This window comes from Orcinus orca, chromosome 12 (genome assembly GCF_937001465.1).
Source record: "Orcinus orca chromosome 12, mOrcOrc1.1, whole genome shotgun sequence".
Lineage (NCBI taxonomy): Eukaryota > Metazoa > Chordata > Mammalia > Artiodactyla > Delphinidae > Orcinus > Orcinus orca.
In genome coordinates this window covers 28,597,666-28,620,103 of record NC_064570.1, presented here as the reverse complement: position 1 = coordinate 28,620,103, position 22,438 = coordinate 28,597,666, and the positions used below count along the sequence as shown (strand labels likewise).

The following is a 22,438-nucleotide window of genomic DNA, read 5'->3' as shown; positions in this document are numbered from 1 at the left end:
ATATAAGGGAAAATTTAGTTTTCTTTCTGGAAAAAATTTGCACAATAATGAATCTTCCTCTTTAATTTTTGCTTGAAAGAAATCTAGACATTTTGAACATCCCAAGGGTAGAATTGCATTTTGTTCAAAGGTGACTTCAAGTAAGAGCCCAGGGAGAACATCAAGGAGGTACATTTTCCTACCAGGCAAAACAGGTGCCCAGTTAAAACCATGGCCCTTGCAAAAGAAACCTTATTGTTTAACTGCTTCATTATCTGACTTCCTCTAAGTAAATACCATTATCTGTGTTGCCAATAATAGTACCTGGAAAAACACACATTCTGAAAGTGTGAGGAAACTCATCCTACCTTGAAATTCTCATTTAAGAGGATGTTACAGGCTACGGAAGGACTAGCAATTGAAAAACAAAGGTGGGCCAAAACAAACAAATCAGGTTTTAAGGCCTAAAAACAAAGATAATAGGAAAGAGCCTAAACTTTTGCAGCCTGTTTGCTTTTGTCAGAACAAATGCTGGGAATGCACAAGACAGTCAAGTCCAATGAAAAAAAGTGTGGGTGGGAGGATTATGGGTGGTTAATTTTCCATTTCTTTCCTATGATGAACATATGCTACTTTCATATTATATTTTAAAAAAAAGCTTTTAAAAAATTACTTTTGTTTCTCCAACTACCATATCTGCATATGGCAACTGAGCACGCTAGCCCCATCCTCTGGTAGTCAGGCAAAAAGATAATGGGTATGAAAATCTAGGCAATCTCACCAGATTTCAGGGTGAGCTAACCCTCAGTAATTCCCTACTTCAAAACAAAAGATTTTTTAAGTTAACTTCTATTTCTATCAAGCAATCTTGACTAGTTACCTCCAATATTGAACTCTACTTAAACTGTGTATTGAGACTATACATTAGATTAAGTAAGTAAAATACTCTGTGATGATGGCTGGCTTTGAATGGAAATAATCCATTCACTGAAATATATTTGCTGGAGGAAATGATGGAACCATTTTATCACAATTATTTCAGGAACTGGGAAAAGTTACCCTAATAAAATTCATACTATGACCAGAATATTGTCTTGGTAAACAATCCATTTGCAGGCTTGTAAATTTGCATGTTGCAGAAGGCTGTGGAGTTGCTTTAGCTTGTGTTTACACCTAACAGAATTGAAGGCATCTAGAAGTTTTAGTTGGGGTGCTGATGTCCTGATGAAGAAAGGGCGTGCTGCAGTGTAGAAACTACCGCAGAAACAACTGCATCCCTCAGATTCAAATTCTAAGAAAACTACTAATAGACTAGAAGAGTGTTTAACTTCCTAAACCTCAGAGTTCTACATCTTAAAGAACATTGATTCTATTCTAGACACATCATAGTCAAACTGATAAAAGCCAAAGATTAAAAAAAAAAAATTAAAGCAGCCAATGAAAGACAACGTATTACATTCAGGGTAACAATAATTTAAATCATCACTGACTTCTCATCAGAAACTATAGAGAGAAGAAGACCTTGGACCAGCATCTTTAAAGCGATAAAAGAAAAAAAAAAAGTCATCAACTTAGAATTTTATATCTAGGAAAATCATATCCTTCAAGAATTAAATAAAAATATTTTCATGTATAAAGGCATATCATAAAGATAAAAGAAAACTGAGAGATGTCATTGCCGGAGAATCACTGCATTATAAGAAACACTAAAAGAAGTTTTTCCAGGCTAAAAGGAAATGATTTCTGAGGAAAATTGGATCTTCAAGAAGAAATGAAGAACATCAGAAATGGTAAACATCTCAGAAAATACAAAGGATGGTTTTCCTTTAGATACGTTATACCATTGGTTTAATTTCATATGTAGAAGTGATATATATTACAACCATAATGTAAAGCATGGGAGGAGTAGTGGGATAAATAGACCTATACTGTTTGAAGTTTTCTATAATGGTCTGTGAAAACTTAGTTATTAATTGTAATCCTTAGAACCACCACTAAGCCAATAGATAAATTAATATTGAATTCTAAAACATACTCAAATAACTAGAGAAGTCATAAAAGGAAGGATAGCAAACGAAGAGAAGGGTCATGAGGAAGACAAATATCAAGATGGTATAGTTATATCTAACAATTACATTAAGTGTAATTTAATTCCAAGCAAAAGCAGAGATTGTCAGATAGTCTTTAAAAGGAAAACTTAACAATATGAGGTCTATATGACAAGCACTTTAACGATAAGACACAGATAGGTTGAAAGTAAATGGATAGAAAAGATATATCACATGAAGAGTAGGTGTCAGAAGGTTGGCTAGGCTATATTAATGTCAGAAAAAAAAAAAAAAAAGACTTCAAATGAAGACTTTTACCAGAGATAAAGAGGAACACAATTCATCAGGAACTTACAACAATTATAAGAGTGTATGTGCTTAATATCAGAGCTTCAAAATATATAAAGTAAAAATGGACTGAACTTTAAAAAGCGAAAGATAATTCTACCACCATAGGTGGAGATTTTAATACCCATGTCTCAGTCATTGACTGAACAGCTACCTCTCCCACCAAAGCACTAAACATAGACCTTAGTCTAAGAAGTGATTATTGGAGAGGATCTTTATTAAGCGAGCTGCTACTACAGAAGTGATACTATCTTTGTAACCCCATTGAAGATGCAATAAAAATTTTTTTAAAGTTTTTAAGATGAGTAGATCCAGAGCATTCCTATTACTATTTCTGTACACGTTCTGCAGTAGTTTTTCTTGTAACATAATTTCTCCAGCTCCAAAAAGTACCTAAGCAGCATTTTCTGGGTCTGGCCTGCACAGATTCCCTTCTAATTTCATTCTCTTTGCATAACTTTAAGAATCACTTATTTATTTATTAACATCTTTATTGGAGTATAATTGCTTTAGAATGGTGTGTTAGTTTCTGCTGTATAACAAAGTGAATCAGCTATACATATACATATATCCCCGTATCTCCTCCCTCTTGCATCTCCCTAGAAATGCAAATCAAAGCTACATTGAGGTATCACCTCACACTGGTCAGAATGGCCATCAACAAAAAATTTACAAGCAATAAATGCTGGAAAAGATAGGGAGAGAAGGAAACTCTCTTGCACTGTTGGTGGGAATGTAAATTGATACCGCCACTATGGAGAACAGAATGGAAATTCCTTAAAAAACTAAAAAAAAATCATTTAATTGTTATGTTTTGTTCTACATGGCTCCTTCACAGCATACGTGCTGTAGATCTTAATAGTAGTATTAGTCGGTGGACAGCTTGTTTATTTTGTGGCTGTACTACTAATGGACCACAATGATGGCATAAATAGGCCAATTCACTTTCATGTTTCTTCATCTTTCTTCAAAGGACATAAAACAGACAGAACAATTTTTTTGACAGATGAAATTGATAATAAGTTTACTGTAAGCCTGGTCTTTGAAAAAAAGGCAGCAGAGTGTTTTTCCTTCTCCAACCCCTCCTGCGTCTGCTAATAGGCATAGTCCCTGACTCTCTTTTATAAAGAAAAGATTAAAGCACCAATTTAGCTCATGCTGCTTCTCAGAGGAGAGCTGCTTCTTCCTAGGAAGAGTGATACAGAACTGAGCACGCAGGTTCTCCATCCCCCTCCCAGCCCTGAGGTTCTCTGCTCGTGAGCTTTGGATGTCAGCTGCCCTCTTTCAGCATCTGATCTCATCTATCATGTGTGCCCCTCTATTTCATAGGGTTGGCCCAAACACTAAATTAGGTTTTTGTGAACACACTGAGATCTACACAAATATACAAACCGTGAGGCCTAATACAAATATTAGGTATCACCACAATTCTCCACTTAATTAGACCCTATTTAATTAGAGAAGGTGAAAGCTCTAGGATCACCCTCTGAATTATTTTGTTTCTTTTACTGACCCTTCTCTTCTCAGTTCTAGTGTCTTCACTTGGTGTCATTAGGCCTCATGGTTCAATGTGTTTGTGGAAAAGAATGAAAAGATGTTATGTCTTCAGTTTCCTATTAAAAACATACCTACCCTTGGTCCGAGTGTAATTTTTAATTACACACGTGAAGCTTATTCTCCAATCTCAGAAAGTAGCATTCCTCTGACTGTGATTAGATTTATACTTCGGGATTGATAGTGCAAGTCATACCTGCCCTCCACTGAGTATTTGGAATATGACTCACCTTAGGGTTTTTAATCCCTTCCTTCCTTGGAAGAGACACTTGAATCAGTATATTTGCCCACCTTATCTTATTTCTCTGTCCTCCACTCCAGGAAATAGACTCATGCTTTGTTCCCCCAACACTTGATTATACTTCACAATTCATCAAGCTGTACTTAATGGTATACATGCTTTAGAAATTGAAAAAGAAGATAAAATAAAGAGACTTATAAAAAAGTGATTGTGAAGTACATTCAAGTGTTGGACTATGTATAAAGAAACAAACAAGCAAAACCAAAAATTTCCCCTAAACCTTGCCTTTGTGTGGGGCTTTACCGCCGCATGCTTTCTATATATCACAGGGCCAGAATGTATTTTTCCAATAATACCTGAGTCATCATTAGTCCAGAAGGTTCTTGGGTCAGGCTTGGACAGGATGTTGGCATGATTACATGGCTCTTTCACCTTGAAAACAGAAGGAGAAAAGAAATGATGTGAAAAAATTGCTTCACTGTTTCAGTTGTTTCAGGCCTACAGTTCTACAGAAAAGATTCCAAGGCTGAAACTAGAACATAAAGTGCATCTGTGACCTGATTAGGGTGACCAACCATGCCTGCTTTGTCCAGGACTATGCTGGTTGTGTCACTGAAAGCCCCATATCCTGGGAAACCCTTCAGTCCTGGGCAAACTGGGATGGATGGTGACCCTATGCCTGATGTGGTTTCACTGCCAGGGCTCATGGGGGCTGGAGTTCAGCCTCCTACTTTGCTCCCTCATTCTTGTGCCTTTTGCATAACACAAACTGCACAGCTGGGCACAGAGGCCCTGCATGATTAGCAAGCATTTTCATGTAAGAATATCCATCACATAAAAAGCATTTTGGGGGATTCCCTGGTGGTCCAGTGGTTAGGAATCCGCATTTCCTCTGTGAGGGCACGGGTTCCATCCCTGGTCAGGGAACTAAGATCCTGCGTGCTGTGTGGCGTGGGCAAAAAAATAAAAATAATAAAATAAAAAGCATTTTGGACTTCTACGTAGCCAAGATGGTACTTTTAGTATATATGCTTGGGAAAACACATAATAAGAAAGAGCTACTTTTAATTCAGTTGCACTTTAATATGAATTCTTCTTTTATAATTATAGCAGAATCTTTCTTTTTAAATAGTAGCACATGCATATATGCAATATGTATTACTTATTCAACCTAAAGACTCTGCCTGGTGCACATCACATCCAACTAATAGAATCTTTCAATAAATACCAGGGAACAGTAATGATCCTTTTTTTTTTTTTTTTGCAATTTTCTATAATTGTGATGTGTGACTTTCAAACATATATTCAATTGGGGAAATATAAATCCTAGTGTTCAAATGGATGTTCCATTTATATATATTTTGTAGTATGATAATTTGATTACTGTGAAAATTCTCTAGTATTTCACTATTTAATGGGTAAATTCCTACCATTGCAGCAACAAAGTACTCAAAATACTCAAAGTATTCCTTCCATGGCAGCAAGAATGTCACTAAGTACATTGTTTAGTTCTGTTGACATTTTCTTTCCATAGCAAATCTCTACTGATGAAGGAATCAGTGTGTCCATTTTCAATCTGGCACAAGCTCTTTCTCTTGTCCTGAACTAATACCAAGGAACGTGTAGAAATCAAGATCTCAAAGGGCTCTTTGCACCCCTATGATTCACAATAGCCAAGAGGTAGAAACAACCTAAATGCTTATGGACAGATGAATGGATAAAGGAAATGTGGTGTACACATACAATGAACTATTATTCTGACTTAGAAGGAAATCCTGTCATATGCAACCACACGAATGAAGCTTGAAGACATTATGCTAAGTGAAATAAGCCAGACACAGAAGCACAAATACTGCCTGATACTACTTATAAGAGGCACCTAAATTAGTGAAACATGTAAAAGCAGAAAGTAGAGTGGTGGTTGGCAGGAGCTGGGGGAAGGGGAAATGGGGAGTTGCCATACATTGAGTATAAAGTTGCAGTTATGTAAGAAGATTAAGTTCTAGAGACCTGCCTAGCAACATGTGCCTATAGTTAACATTACTGTATTGCACACAAACATTTGTTAAGAGGGTAGATTTCATATTGTGTTCTTACCTCCCCTCCCCCAACAAGAACATCTAGGAATAGATCATCATCCTATGTCTGTCAGTATATCAGATACACACATAAAATATTTCATACATAAATATGTAAGCGGTCTACATTTTATTAATGGATTTCCTGGTAATGTCGTTTGTTTTAATTGATAGGAACCATCATTTTAGGAGTCAAACTGTGATAAAAAAATATCATTAAAATATAAATCTCCAGGAGAAAAAAAAAGAAAGTATAGACCAGCCCCATTCCGTGGATACCAGTTTGAGTGGCAAAGCAAAAACATCCCTCAAATTTCACTAAGCAGCCCCAGTCTAAATTCCTTCAAAGGAATTACCGCTTCCACTAAGTATTACTCCCTTTGTTAGAAAATTCTTTGCAAGTTGAACAGAAGTTTGGATCCTTGAAACTTTCCTCACTGGTTCTAGCTCACTCCTGAGTTACATAGAAGAGATCTACTTTCTCTTTGATAAAATAATACCTAGAATATTAGAAAGTAGCTGTTATGTCTCACCTCAGTCTTCCATTCCCAGGTTAGCTGGCCCTCGTTCCTTCCACTGTTCCTCGTGAAATGGTTTTAAGACTCTTTATTGAGATCACTCTACCCCAGAAGACATCCTCTCTGGCCTGTGAGCTAATCACCTAGGAGCTTCCAGGTCAGGGACAGATAATAGCCCCTGAAATAAGGAATCGGTTTTGAGGAACAACTCCGGAAGGATTACAAACATTATTTCCAGATGTGAGTAATTGAAATGTTTCTAAGAACCTATAAATCTAACAGAGTGAAAGTAAAAAATTCATTGCTATTTATCCACACTTTTTTATTTGGAAAGTCCTAGTTGATTTTATAACTATGGACCCATTTGGGAAATTTGCCATGTATGAGCATTCTTCCTGCATTCAGCTCTAATTATCTTGTGTTTCTGTGGCGTTTGTGTCAAATAAACATCATTCCTCCAAATTTCATTTACTTATGAATAATTCTTTATCACTATTTGTTGGAAAAATCTTCTACGTTGTTGAAGTTGTTCCTGTTAAATTCAGAGTCATCAAGAATGACTTCCTGCTCATTGTGTTATTATCATGGAAGTATTATTATCATGCTGTTTTTTTCATGATTCCCAAGCACCAAAGTACCCACGGCAAGTTATCTATAGAGCTCATGGCGCATATTTTTAGCACAAGTTTATGCAAATTAATTCATAAATATATATATTGCAACTGTTTGTAAGCAGTGCCCTAAAACTCACTCCCATAGTTTTAGGTACTTCACAGAAGTAAGAAAAGTCTATATCAGATGTCAGTCCTGCTGGGTCATCACATGACCCTTCACAAGTGGCTTCACAAGACCCTTCACAAGACCCTTCACGAAATCCACAGTGGGCTCTTTGGTTTTTTCCTTCTTTCCCATATCAGGTTCCATGATGTTCAGAAGTAAGCAAGAACACTTTAGAGAAATGAAATTTTGCTTCTCAAATTGCTCTAATAAGACTTTAGAAATGTCCTTGGACACTATCACAGGATGTAAAACCGTCCTGCAAATATTAATTTTGAATTCAGTTCTGTGTATCTGGGAGGAAGAAAAGCATTCCTTGATTTTTTTCTCTTGGATGTGTTTATTACATCCAAAATGTATTTATTAAGCATTTGTTTAAGATGCTACCCTGGCTTTTATAAGGACACAAAGGAAACTTGATCATTTGGACTTTATATTCTGATTTGGGAACAGCACATAGACATCCACAAAGCCATAATGCAGCCTGATACTAAATACCTCCAGGGACTTCCCTGGTGGCGCAGTGGTTAAGAATCCACCTGACAATGCAGGGGACACGGGTTCAAGCCCTGGTCTGGGAAGATCCCACGTGCTGCGGAGCAACCAAGCCCGTGTGCCACAACTACTGAGCCTGTGTGCCACAACTACTGAAGCCTGCACGCCTAGAGCCCGTGCTCCACAACAAGAGAAGCCACTGCAATGAGAAGTGCGCCGCAAAAAAGAGTAGCCCCTGCTCGCCACAGCTAGAGAAAGCCCGCGCACAGCAACAAAGACACAAAGAATAAATTAATTAATTAATTAGAATAAATAAATAAATAAAAGTACCTCCAAGAAGAAGTACCTCCATGAAGAAAGTGGTATGGTTATTAATTTTGATCAGGGTTTAAAGGAAGAAGCAATAGTGTAGGCAAAGCTGTTAAGCAAGGCTTCACGGAAGAGGGAGGATTTGACAGGTTTTCAAAATACTGGCGGGACTTCCCTGGTGGTCCAGTGGTTAAGACTCTGCACTTCCACTGCAGGGGGCATGGTTTCCATCCCTGGTCGGGGAACCAAGATCCCTTATGCTGCATGGTGCGCGGCCAAAGAAAAAAAATACTGGCAACACTTGGATTGGCGAGCAGCCAGTAGAAAAGTATCCAAAGTGGGCGGAACAATACAAATAAAGGTGTGGGAGCAAAACCTAACAAGGTGTATTTAAGCAACTGTTGGTTGAACAATTTCATGGGAGTAGAAGGCTCCTGGGAGAAATGACTGGAAACTAGGTGGAAGCCAGATAGTGGATAGCTCTGAAAGTCAATGAGTGCTTCACTCTGAGGAAATTCAAGAGCCCTGGAAGTTTGTGTGAGATGCCAGAGTCAGAAAAGACCCAAAGTGAGGAGATTAGGAGGCAGCTGTACCATCAGAAGGTACTGGATGAGAGCAGGGTGAACATGGGGACTGTGGATATGGGCAGGAAGGGATGGACGTGAAGGGCAGCTGGAATGATTTGGGAAGACTTGATAAATGACTGAACATGAGGGAAGACAGAGGAGTCCAAAATATTTCAGAACTTTGGAACTTGGTGTGTGGTCCCAGCAGTCCACAGTCGCTGGCAGCTAAAGGGACGATTCTGTACTGTGTTTAAGCTAGCATGGCGGGCTTTCCAAGCACATGTGGTCCCCTGTTCATGTGCTAGGTCTTCAGTCCTCCTAGGAGCACTTGCTCATCTCTAACCTCCTCAGACCAGATCCCCTTTGGGTGCCTAGTGGTGAGGTTTCACTTACATAGTCATGTGCAGGTAGGTTTCTCTGGCTTCAACCTTCGGGATACAATCTTCCACCGCACACAGGGCAGGATGAGAATCCACCCCCACTATTTCACTAGAGCAAACATCCCACAGTCTGCAGATCTAGTATCACTAACCTCCACCCTCATGAAGATGACAGTTTGGACAAGGACAGCAGAAGTCTGATCAAGAGCTTAGTGGAGGAATCCCATCAGAGATCACAAGTCTTATCATGCAGGTCTCCACAAGCTAGTGACTCATCCTCATTCAGTTGCTTAAGAATAATTACATCCATATAACATGGAGAATAGGGATTATTCTTGGCCCCGGAAGATACTGTGATGCTAAGCAACTAGACAACTGTTCTTCCTTTTGTGGCTTTAATTCACTTGTGCCCTTACTGGGATTTTATATTTTTCAGTTTAGCCCTTGTGACTGTGAATTGCTAAAGGCAATTTACCACCCCACCCATTTTGCTTATTTATGTCTCCTGCCTGGCCCAGCAAGTGTTTCAGTTTCATAAAGTCAAGATATCCAGGTTAAACCTCTATTAAATTAGATGTTTTCTATATTCTACACCAGTGGTAGAGTTCAGAGGATCAGCGACTTGCGGGGCTGGAAGACACTGTTTCTCTCCTTGCTGCTTACTTTATGGACGAGGAAACTGAGGACTAGAGAGTAATGTAGCTTAAGTTAGTGATTATAGAGTCCAAGTCTCCACTGTTACATTTCAGGATGTCAGTTGAGAGCTGATATTGGTTTCTTAAAACTTGGGTTTATCCTCAATTTTGAAAGTAATTTAATTATACATTTCATTTAGTAAATATTAGTGGATAACCTATGGTATAGTAGGTACAGTACTAGGACCCACATGCTTAGATGGGAAGCAGATGGATGTGTCCCTGACCTCATGGAACTTATTTTCTAACGCTGGTGATTGAGATGAGCATGATGGAGGCAAAAAATAGGGTGACATGAGTAGGGAGTGGGGCAATATATGGTCATTTTAGATGCTTTAAAGTAGTCCACCTTCTTACATATTTTAATAATATTGCCAGAATCAACAATACACATCTGTATTTGTAAGTTAAAACACAAAGCAAAGCAGGCACATGGAGTTGGTTTGACTGGAATCCAGGTCAAACCTTTATAAATTCTATACCAAAGCATATAATTAAATTCTTAAGTAAAAATTATTTAGGGTCATGGAGTTTGGCGATCAATGTATGTTTACTGACAATGTCATTGATTTGGTAGGACTCAAAAGATGTTAAAGTGGCCAAAGTGAATATATCATAGAATCATAGTATTTTGAGGCTAGAACAGATTTAACAAATGACTTAGTTCAGCTCCTTATTTAATGGATGGGAAAACAGATTCTGAAGGAGGAGGTAAAGTGACCTACAGGAGATACAGAAGTTATTTATATTGTTTATAATATATCCACCATGGTTAAGAGAAACTTCCTTGCATTTATTGTTTATTTTAGATCAAAGTTGATAGAAATAATAAGGTATAGCTGTTTAGAGCATGGACTTTGGAGTCAGACAGACCTGGAATAAAATATGGCAGCCCCACACTAGACTATGCATGTGACCCTGGGCAAGTTACATAATCTCCCTTAGGCTCAGTCTCCTTCCTGGAAAAATTGGCAAAGTTACAGTTAGATTTAAGGTTAGATTTAGCTTCTTCTAGGGTTCAGTCATTGGTAGGAGGTATTATTATCCATGATTATATAGTCAAACATGTTAACAGGAGTATCATGACTTCGAATGGAGGCTGGAAGGGAGAATCTTTTGGTAGAAAAAGTTTACTGTGTTAACTGGATTATCTATGTGCAAACAATATTGGCAAAAGTAAAAAGACTTCTCTCTAGGCATTGTGCTTGCTGAGCACTCAGACTGGAACTTTCTTTGCCTGGACATCTGCATAACTTTCATCTCCTTCAGATATCTATCTGCTCACACATCAGCTCCTCAGGGAAGCCTTTCCCAACACCCTGTTTAAAATGGAAACTTCTTTCCCTTTCCTGCTTTATATTTCTCTACGGCACTTAACACCATCTCATATATAATTGTGTTCTTCATTTTTTTGAATGGTCTCTTGTAAATTTCATGAGTCCTAAAGGGGTGCTTGGCACATGGTAGGCATTCAACAAACACTTGCTGAATGATTGAATTATTAATCTCTAAACAATTAAAAATGAAGACTGTAAATCCCACTCAACTTAAGCTATTTGAGTGAAAAGGATAGTCGTTATGGCAAAATGCAGCGGTTTAAAACATGTGTCTTTATTTCCTCTAGTGTTTTAACCCTTCTAAATTCCTGGTGTTGGGGGCCTGAAGTGATTTAGAGTGGGGTCAGCTCAGAGTAGCTGATGCTCCTGTAAATGATTTGGAGTGAAAGAAACTTCTCCCCAGCCCAGCAGTAAGGCTGGGACCTGATCTGATATTTAGCTCCTGACGTTACCATTCAAACCATTTTTTTTCTTTGCATAAAGATGTAGAAAATTGTTTCGGCTATACTCTGCTACTAAGTATATTTATTGGAAAAATGATTAATGATTGGCTTTTCATTTTTCAGGTTATTGTCTGACTAACACACCATGTAGCTGGGAAAAGATAATCTTCAAAACTCTTTGCATAGATTCAGACTTCATTCAGTGAATCATTTGGATTTGTCCATGACTGATCCATGTCTAGTCCATGATTAGATTTTTCTTTCCTCCATCTAAGACACATTGCTTTCCAATGGTTTTCCATCATGACTACACACTACAGTGAGGAACTTAAAAAATACATACCAGTGTCAGGGCCCAACGCAAGAAGAGAAGCGACTGGGGAGTCAGTATATTTTTAAGCTCCCCAGGAATCTCTAACATGCTTAAACAAACTTCTGCCACACAGAAGTAACAGGGATTAAGTGGTATTTATCTACTGTGTACAGGGAAGAGACTAAATATGGCTATTTCAGCGTCACTGTACCGTCTAAAGGTAATATAAAGAATGATTCCCAGGCCTGAGTTAAATGATGACCAAACATTCACTCCTAGGCTTTCTGGGCAAAAGAGAAATGTTTTGAATCTCTTGATGCAATTGACAGTATATTTCTTAGTATTTTTCTCCTTGAGCTTACCTCCAAAAAGGTATTTGACAGGAGGAGAAAAAAAAGTAGAAATCTGGATCTAGATTTTGTGTGAGGTTCTAGGAGAAATATTTCCATTGCTTACCTATACAGAAGCTATGTCAGATTCAAGGCCAATACGATTATAATTTGCTCTGTGCTATAATTCTTAATGTTTAATTTTATTTTAATACAAAAGGCTGATATTCAATTTTCTAGTAACACTTTAACCATAGAGTCTAAATTGTCCAATGCCATTGCCAACAAATGCGTGGTTTATTTTTCCCTTTGTGAATGGAACTAGACATCTCCATTTAAGTACCTGTTGTCTTTCTCATGCAGTAAGCTAACTGTACAGTATTTAATGGTCTACAGGTCTAAAAATATTTCTTATATGCCTTGGCTTGCACAGAGTGCTTCTGCAAAAACAGTTAATAATCTGCCCATCCCAAGAGTCCAGAATGTTGAGTTAATTTTTTACAGAGGTTCCCAGATGTGCTGGAAGACTCACTCATAGCAAATCCGGCCAACAGTTTTTTAGCTCTCATTTGACCTTTCTTGTATCTGATATGAAACATATGTTAAAAACAATACATGACAATTATGAAATGCATTTTTTGCATAAGCAAAACCACCGTGCATACATCTTTTGCAAAGTTTTGAATGGCAGAGATTAAGGTTTTCATTGCGAAACTGTGTTAGCATTTAGCCAAGTTAATCATACATCTTGACAGTAATTCTTTATCCAACATCTTTTTGGTATTCAGTGGGTAGGTCATTAGGCCCATGGAGAAATAAGTGGGAGAATGTCCAGGGAATGAAAAACATCTATATAACTTGTGGAGAAGTGGATAGTTTTACTAAGTACTAAATTTCAACTTTAAGGGGTGCAGGTTCTGACCCCAGCCAGATCACTTGAGCTCTTAACTTCTGGGAAGTAAGCAGAATAACAACGTGAGTCTGTGTGTGTTCCAAGAAGATCCTGCATGAGTTGCTTCCCTTTGCAGGTATTTTCCATATGCAGCTTTACTTTTGCCTTTTCTTTCTTTTTATTTTATTTTTTGGCCGCGCTGTATGGCACGTGGGATCTTAATTCCCTGACCAGGGATCAAACTCGCACCCCCTGCATTGGAAGCATGGAGTCTTAACCACTGGACCACCAGGGAAGCCCCTTGTCTTTTCTTTCTGTATATATTTTCTTTCCTATTTATTTTTCAGTGTGTTCTAGGAAATCCTTACATGAATTTTGTATTTTATCATTCCTTATAGAGATCCTGTAATATATATGAAATACAATTGTGGATCCAGAGTTTGGCGAAGGATCAAATAGACATCCCAGATAGTTAAAGGCAAGAGACTACTGTTGAGGAAGAAATGGTGCTACCCTTAGCTGTCTTAAAAAGGAAGTAAAGGTCACTGCAATCTGGTATTGAAGTTTTCCTAGACTTAGAATATCATGCATTTCAAGTCACACTGTATTTTAGCATAATAATTACTAAAAATTTTTAATGGATGTTACAATGGGCCAGGCACATTAATTATCTCATTACTCAGTTTATCCTCAGAACAACCTCTGGGTTGTCTCCTTTTGGGGGAGAAAGGAAGTATGAACAAGTTAACCTTTAAAATCTTATCCAGGGAGGTGACATCAGCCAAATGACAGAGTACGCCCCTCCAAGCTCCTGTACCCTGACAGAAACATCAAAAAGCAAGCAAAAAAAAAAAAAAAAAAAAAAAGCAAGCAAAAATTGTCAACTAAATTTGTTAAAACTCTGGAAAACAGTCAAAGGTTTACAGTAACCAAGTGAAGACAGGATAAAAGACGGGAAGGGGAAATCTAAAACTTGTAGGAAAGCTTTGCAAAGTTCTTAGTTGTCTGTACCCTCCCCCCTCCCCAGCTTAGTGGCAATCTTGAAGAGCCAGCCCTCTGCCCATCCCCCCAACCTGCATTCTTAGTCCCTGGTCCCAGAGGGTATGTCCCTGAGTGTATGTCCCTTTGAATCTATCTGTGAGCTACCTAAGGACTGCAGTAAGGAGATCATCTCTCACCCAGGCCAGAAAAGGAGCGGACACTGCTGGAAAACCTTGTAAGGAGACAAATAAGCTGCAGCCTTGTAGGGCAAAAGACTACAATTAAACCCAAAGAGGAAACACATTAGGTTCTATGTGCTTCACATTAACTAACTCACTTTATGCTCATAGCATCCCTATGAGAAAGGTACTATGATCATTATCCCCATTTTACAGACGAGGAAACTGAGGTACCTTGGAAAAAGTAAATGCAGCTAGCAAGCGCAGGCTTTTAATCTCTATATACCACACTGCCTCCAAATACATACATACTTGAAGTCAAATGACTTAGATTATAACTATTGTACATGAGTATATTAATAAAATCTTAATTGAAAATTTTATTTGAAATTTATTCTTTTGAATGTTAGGACATATATCTGCCTTTTAAACCTGTTTGAAAGAGAAGAATAAATGGAATTCATTCTCAGTAACATCACTGTACACTTTCTACAAAGATGGTGTAAAATATATTACTATTTAAATTATTAGTTTGTTGTGGGGAAATAAAGATGATTAAATAGGATACCTTTTCACAGAGTAACGCTAAAAAATTAATTAAGGACAATTCTCCATTTCCAGGAAATAGAAGTTCAAAAAAGGAAAAGAGAGGAAGCAAAAAAAAAAAAGGCACAAAAAGTATACTTCCTGGGGCTTCACTGGTGGCGCAGTGGTTGAGAGTCCGCCTGCCGATGCAGGGGACACGGGTTCGTGCCCCGGTCTGGGAGGATTCCACATGCCGCGGAGCGGCTGGGCCTGTGAGTCATGGCCAGTGAGCCTGCGCGTCCAGAGCCTGTGCCCCGCAACGGGAGAGGCCACAACAGTGAGAGACCCGCGTACCGAAAAAAAGAAAATAATAATAATATGTATTTGACTCTTCCTCATATAAAAAGACAAGGTTAGCAATGATGGTATTTGGTTAGAATATTCATGTTTGAAAATAAAATTATATTCATAATAATATACAGAACTAATTTTTTATTTGGCAATATTCAGTGATGGCAAGGGTTTAGGAAACCTGGTATTCTCATAGGTTGTTCATTGTATTTTAATTTTCAAAACATTTTCTGAAAGCTACTGTAATGTATTTTAAGACCTTTAAGATTCTCAATACTTTTAGGGGCTTACCTGGTGGTGCAGTGGTTAAGAATCCACCTGCCAGTGTGGAGGACATGGGTTCCAGCCCTAGTCCGGGAAGATCCCACAGGCTGCAGAACAACTAAGCCCATGCACCACAACTACTGAAGCCCTCGCGCCTAGAGCCTGCGCTCCGCAGCAAGAGAAGCCACTGCAGTGAGAAGCCCGCGCACTGCAACGAAGAGTAGCCTCCGCTCGCTGCAACTAGAGAAAGCCCGCGCACAGCAACGGAGACCCAACACAGCCAAAAATAAATAAATAAAAGTTAAAAAAAAAGAGAAGATTCTCAATACTTTTATTTATTTTATTTTAGGTAATTTATCCTAAATAAATAATTCATAAATCTATATGCACAAAACTGAATTAGCATTGTTCATAATTACAAAACACTGGAAACAACCTAACATTTAACGGGGAAATGATTGAGTAAAGAAAGATAGCCACTATTCACATGGTGCCTCTGAAATGTTTTTGTTGGTATAGAGAAATGCTACCCATATTAAGTTAAATAAAAGAAATCACAACATAAAATTGTATTTCAATTGTGTATAGAAGGACAAACAAGTCAATGCATGAAGCAATGTTTGTTGTTTTACTGTAGTGGGATTATGAATGCTTTTCTTTTGTTTCTTATTTCTTTGCTTTTTAGTAATATTTTATATTATCTTCATAATTTAAAAATTATGTAACATCTATGTCTATAATTCTATCTATCTATCTATCTATCTATTTATCTATCTATCATCTGTCTATCTATCTTAATGCAAACAGAACTGCTTTGTCCATATCTAGGAAATGGAGTATAGGAATGAATGTCCTAATGATTGGAAAAAGCCCTGATATAAAGTGTTACTATAAAAACAACAAACAAAATTATATTCATTTTGAGCTGTAATCTCATGCTTCCTTCGGCACAGAATTATTGATGAACGTGAATGCATGTGTACCCTACCTCCAGTCTTCTCTTATAGTTTGGTGTTCTCGAGTTTCTCTGGACTTGTGCAAAGATAAGGCCCTCTAGCACCAATCCATGACAGGTTCATTTTGTGTCATTGGGAAAAGGGAGACGGAGTATCAAAGTTCCCCTGTGAAGATTTTCCTTTAAGTTCTAGGGCCTCAATCATTATTTCCATTGCCTACTTTCCCCATGGACCTGGTTCTCACCCAAGGTGAATGAAAATCCACATGCCAGGTCAGCACTTTATTGAACTTCCCAAAGACCCATACTGAATATGCCAGTGCCAGTCAAGGTTACCATTTCTGAAGGTCTGAAACTTCAGAGGGATTAATGAAGTTAATGAACTACAATCTTCATACTTGCATCTACTGTAATCATTTTCAGCCTGATTTCCAAAAAAGGAAAACAATAAACCTGATATTTAAATATAATTCATGCAGAAATAGCTCAAAACATTCTTAAAGGCTCTAAATTTGTTCATAATCACACTGACGCCAAACTAAATTGACCTAGTACTAGTATTATGCAGCTAGTTTCTGAATTTTATTTTTTTGGGGGGTGGGGTGGGGCAGAAACTTGCTGGAAAAACATAGAACTGGAAAATTCATCCAAGATTAAATAGAGGAAAAATATTAGAAATAAAAATTAAATAGAGAAACTGTAAAGCTATTTTAACTGTAGTTATAATTTCTATGGATGTTTCTTGGAGAAACTTTATGTATGTCATCAGTGTTGCATTAAAACACCTACTCTATATAGACACACTCATTTAAACCAATCAGTTGCATTAAAAAAAATCTAAATCTACATTCAAAAATTTGGTTTTTATAATAAAACATGTAAAAAGACCAATATAAAAATAAATAAATGTAGAATGAGAGTATGACGTGAAGGAGGTGTTAGGTGATCTCAACTTATTATTGTTCTGAAAGGTGAATTCCTGGAGTCCATGTTTGGAGACTTGATTGGAGAAGTTGGAAATTGTTTAAAAAATAACCAGGAAAATGGCAAAATGATTCAAGTGTTGGAAAATAAGACCAGGAAGAAGAGTAAACAGGACAGTTATTCATTCTCTTGAAGAGAAGTCCAGATGGCAAATGAATACATTCTTTGAGTGTATGAAGAGCATTTTATAAGGAGGTGGTGGGCTATCTGCATTATATATAAAACAAAAGAAAATAGGCTGGGGTTGAAGTATAAAGGCTTTGTTTAAGCAGAATAAGAGTATTTCTATGTCGAAATGAGATGCAGGTTGAGGTTGTGCAATCTTCTCTAGAGCCATAAAAAATAATTATTGTATGGTATCTTCCTTGGGTGGCTCTTCCTGAAGGAGAGGGATGTGCTCATGTCCCTTCTAGGCCTAAGATTCAGTTCCCTGGAGAGAATCTTCTTAAAGCCAGGGAGTTAATATACACTCTGAAAACAAATTAGCTGAACATGGTAAACAAAAGGGGAGAAAACAACTAAGATGAAGATGAAAATGTAGCTTATTTTTAGAAAAAAGAAAAGGGATTACTTAAAAATAATGAAATTCATTATTAAAAGGTTTAGAGAGGTTTTGACAGGAAGGAAGTAGGAAAAAATAACTATTTTAAATAAGAACAAGGTCAAGTGTTTCACCTAAATTAGAAACTTAGTATTTCTAATCAACTCATTTTTCCAAACACAGCATCAGGAGACATAACTTCAAAACACTGAGTTTAGGTCAGCCTTGACTTGGAGGCCAGTGCTCAGTGTTAACATAGGGTTACAGGTATGAGAGACTCCTTAGTCAGTCTTATTTTTATTTTATTTTATTTTATTTTTTATGCAGTACGCGGGCCTCTCGCTGTCGTGGCCTCTCCCGTTGCGGAGCACAGGCTCCGGACGCGCAGGCTCAGCGGCCATGGCTCACGGGCCCAGTCGCTCCGCAGCATGTGGGATCTTCCCGGACCGGGGCACAAACCCGTGTCCCCTGCATTGGCAGGCGGACTCTCAAACACTGCGCCACCAGGGAAGCCCAGTCAGTCTTACTTGATCATTCCATTAGTCTCTGACTTTTCTATATGGATTGTAATATACAGTGAAAGGGTTGTAGTACTGGCAGGTTTGTCCCAAAATAGATTGTGAGTCAGTTATGAAGGAGGGATTCCAGGAACTAGAATTTAAGAGTGAAGAAGTTAAAAAAGAAAATTTACATATGACTCAGTTCCAACATATTTTACATACTATTGGGTACTTTCTCCTCCTATAATAGCTTCTATGCTTCATCCCCAGAGTTTGTTGTTTCTATCAATAGCCCTAGATAAGTGATTTTTTAAAAAATCATTAAGAAATAACTATTTTGAGGTAGCTTGCCAGCAACTCAAATATCTGAAATAGCCATTTTCTAAGTATTAAATGTTAAAGTTTTTTTTTTCTTTACGGGCTCTAGGCACACGGGCCTCAGTAGTTGTGGCACACAGGCTCTGTAGTTGTGGTGCACGGGCTTCGTTGCTCCACAGCATGTGGGATCTTCCTGGACCAGGGCTTGAACCTGTGTCCCCTGCATTGGCAGGCAGATTCCCAACCACTGTGCCACCAGGGAAGTCCCATGAATATTAAAGTTTTTTGAGATAATTATAATAATTTCAGAATGGAATGGTTTGCTACCTTTTGAGCTCCAATTCACTCCTCAAAAATCAGGCTATTAACTCCCAAATGCTAATGGGATTCAGGTAGATGCCATTGCTGCTATTTTGTTTCCCTAACCAACCCACAGCATTAGAGTTGGACAGAAAAGCACCCACAGTAAGCATCTCCAATGCTGCTGTATTATTTATAAATAAAATCATTGTTGAAGTGAGTGCACTCCACTTGTGGGATTCACTTTCACTGACTTTATTTTTGTAAAATAAACTCAATTCCAGTTATATATACACTTACTTTTTAGGAAGGTTCTTTTTTTTTTTTTTTAATGTCCGATTGCATGGTCTAAATCTATAGAAATGGCTTGCCCCCAAAAATATTCTCTTTTCTCAAGCAAAGGTATACTGAAAGAGTAAATAAGTTGCATGTTTGCAATACCAGAGCATCTAAAATAGAATAAACTTGCCATTGAGAATAGTATACTGTAGGTAATTCACATAACTCAAAATTTTGTACCTGTAAATGTGTGAACAGAAATCTTACTCCCCAATAGAAAGGTTCCCTCAGTTTATGTGACTTAATAATTATTTAGAGTATAATTGTTCTGGAATCTAAAAACATTTTAAAGGGATTTTACGTATCTCTGGGAAAGGATTGCCTTCCAGCTGGAAAGATAATATTTCTTCCATTCTCCCAACTTTTGCATAGAAAAGTAAATAACCGACCGCCTGCCTAAACACACCTGGATTATTTCTCATGAGAGGGACAAACGGGTTGATTTAAGAATTAGGAAAATGACCCTAAGGTCTAAGAGAATCATTGACTTTAAATGTAAGAAGGATCTTGGGAATCTGGTTTAAATCCTTCATAAATGAAAAGAATTAGGCATGAAAACTGCTTTTGAGAAGCCTATTAGCTTCAGGAGTGAGGTAAGTTCCCTTTCAGCATTAATGACACTAACTGCTATATAAAGAAAGAGGATTCTGGCAACTACGTCCCACATGGCAGAAATCCAGAATAGACCTGAAACTGAAGAAGTAAGAATGAAAGTCAAATGGACTGACGTAAAAGCATTTTTTTTTAATTGGGACTAAAGAATATCAATTCCCTCATATGATTCCCAAAATCAGTCAGTTCTTTTTTTTAAATTAATTCCCTCAAAACTTTCATGCATGATCCTGAGATACTAGCCTGGAAATAATTAGTACTTTTAATTAGTACTACTGGGAAATAAGGCAGACCAGCCTTAAAAAGGGTCTTCAATCTGGAGCACACTAAAGTAAAAGCTTTTTCTAATAGCAGAGTACATCCTACTGATGAACATACAAAATGAGTTATTTTGCAAATTGGAAAGAGCATAACTGAATTCAGAACATCAATGTATTAAGAACGGAGACGCCTTGGAACTCTGGGACCTGGGAATTAGATTGTCTCAGATGTTCACTAATACATTTCTACAACACATGATTCATACAGCAGGCTTTTGGGTTTTTTTTTTAACTAGTTAAACTCTAAATATCTTTAAATACTGAATAATGCCTATTTTGAGGATCAAAATGGAAAATGAAAATGATCACATATATTAGGAGCATGCCAAACAACATATCTGAACATAGTCTAACTGCTGAATACATACTTGGCAAGAAGAGAGCTGGGGTCGCATTACCGCAGATCAACGGTAGCAAGAACATCTGGAATCCTAATGATCCCAGGAGCTCTGGGGCCTTTGGGGGACAGCCATCTGGTGCAGAGGAAATCTAGACCAAGTGTCCCACCCAACAGAAAGAGCCTCACTGTGCTGCTGTGAAGAGCAGTGGGCCCTCCTGTCCTCGGATAACACACGAGCTTCTCAAGCAGCGAGTGAGTAAGAGAAATATTTATGAACAGGGGGTTCACTGAGAGGCTTAGATCTAAAACTATGACGGGCGTGACAGATAAGAAGTAGTCAGGGATATAATGGTGAAATAAATCTCTTTTTGAAAGGACATCAGCAGATTCTGTTACCTTTATCTAATCTTTCAGCCGTTTCTTTTGATAATGTCTGTTTATGGGCTTCTTCAGGCCTCTGTTCTTTATCTGTAAAATGAAGGTGTTGGGCTGTGTGAACTTTATGGCCCCTTCTAATCTCAATATCTCATCAGTTTGTGATTTCACAGAATATACTCCGGTCACAGAGAGAAAGGACTATGGAGGAATAAGGAATGACAGCAAACATGTGAAACTTGCTCTGGGACACCATAGCTCCTGATGGTACCAGATCGTTGGGGAGGAAGGTGATACTCAAAGATGATCTCTCAAATGATGATAGATGTGTTTGGTTTTTGTTTTTTTAACTTTTTAAAAAATAAATTTATTTATTTATTTTTTGGCTGCGTTGGGTCTTCGTTACTGCACGCAGGCTTTCTCTAGTTGCGGTGAGCGGGGACGACTCTTTGTTGTGGTGAGCGGTCTTCTCATTGTGGTGGCTTCTCTTGTTGCGGAGCATGGGCTCTAGGTGCATGGGCTTCGGTAGTTGTGGCACACAGGCTCAGTAGTTATAGCTCACGGGCTCTAGAGCACAGGCTCCGTAGATGTGGCGCACGGGCTTAGTTGCTCTGTGGCATGTGGAATCTTCCCGGACCAGGGCTTGAACCTGTGTCCCCTGCATTGACAGGCGGATTCTTAACAACTGCACCACCAGGGAAGTCCCGATAGATGTGTTTTATAATCCTGTCAGTGTCTTCTTTTCTCTAAACTGCCTACAAACTATGCCCAGCTTGTTGGGTCGTCCCCACATTTAACACACTGTAGGAATCTCTGGTAGATGAAGAGAGGACTTGCCACTTCAGCAGATAAAGATGAGGTCTCCGTGATGAAGAGCAGGGGTACAAGGGAAATGATTGGAGGGCATGGAGGAGAAGGGCAAGCAGTGAAAGTGAGGGAGGAGATGGGGGCAGAAAGCCTTAGTCAAGAGGGAACTGCAGAGTATAAAAACTTGGAGAAGGAAGAGCTTAGGGTAATCACAAGATCCAACAAATGGCCATGCCGGTAGGATGACGTGGAATGGGGGTACAGAGGTCTGATGAAAGAGTTTGAGTAGCTATAAAGCGGGAAACTAGACTGACAACAGTCCCATATGGTAGATCAGCTAAATATGGCTCTGAATCCTGGTTCTGCCACTTAATGTTCTGTGTGAACTTGGACTTGTTAAATAATGTCATGATCCTCATCAGTGAATTGAAAGTAATGATATCTC

At 38.2% G+C, this 22,438-nt stretch overlaps 1 protein-coding gene across 1 annotated transcript in view; it reads right to left on the bottom strand.

The window, feature by feature from the left end:
• The window catches only part of SGK1 (serum/glucocorticoid regulated kinase 1), a 111,868-nt gene that overhangs the window by 25,918 nt on the left and 63,512 nt on the right, over positions 1-22,438 (bottom strand). Inside the window, exon 3 of the mRNA XM_004263802.3 lies at positions 4,527-4,602. Within this exon, the coding sequence (XP_004263850.1) occupies positions 4,527-4,602 (76 nt within the window). The remainder of the gene's footprint in view (positions 1-4,526; positions 4,603-22,438) is intronic.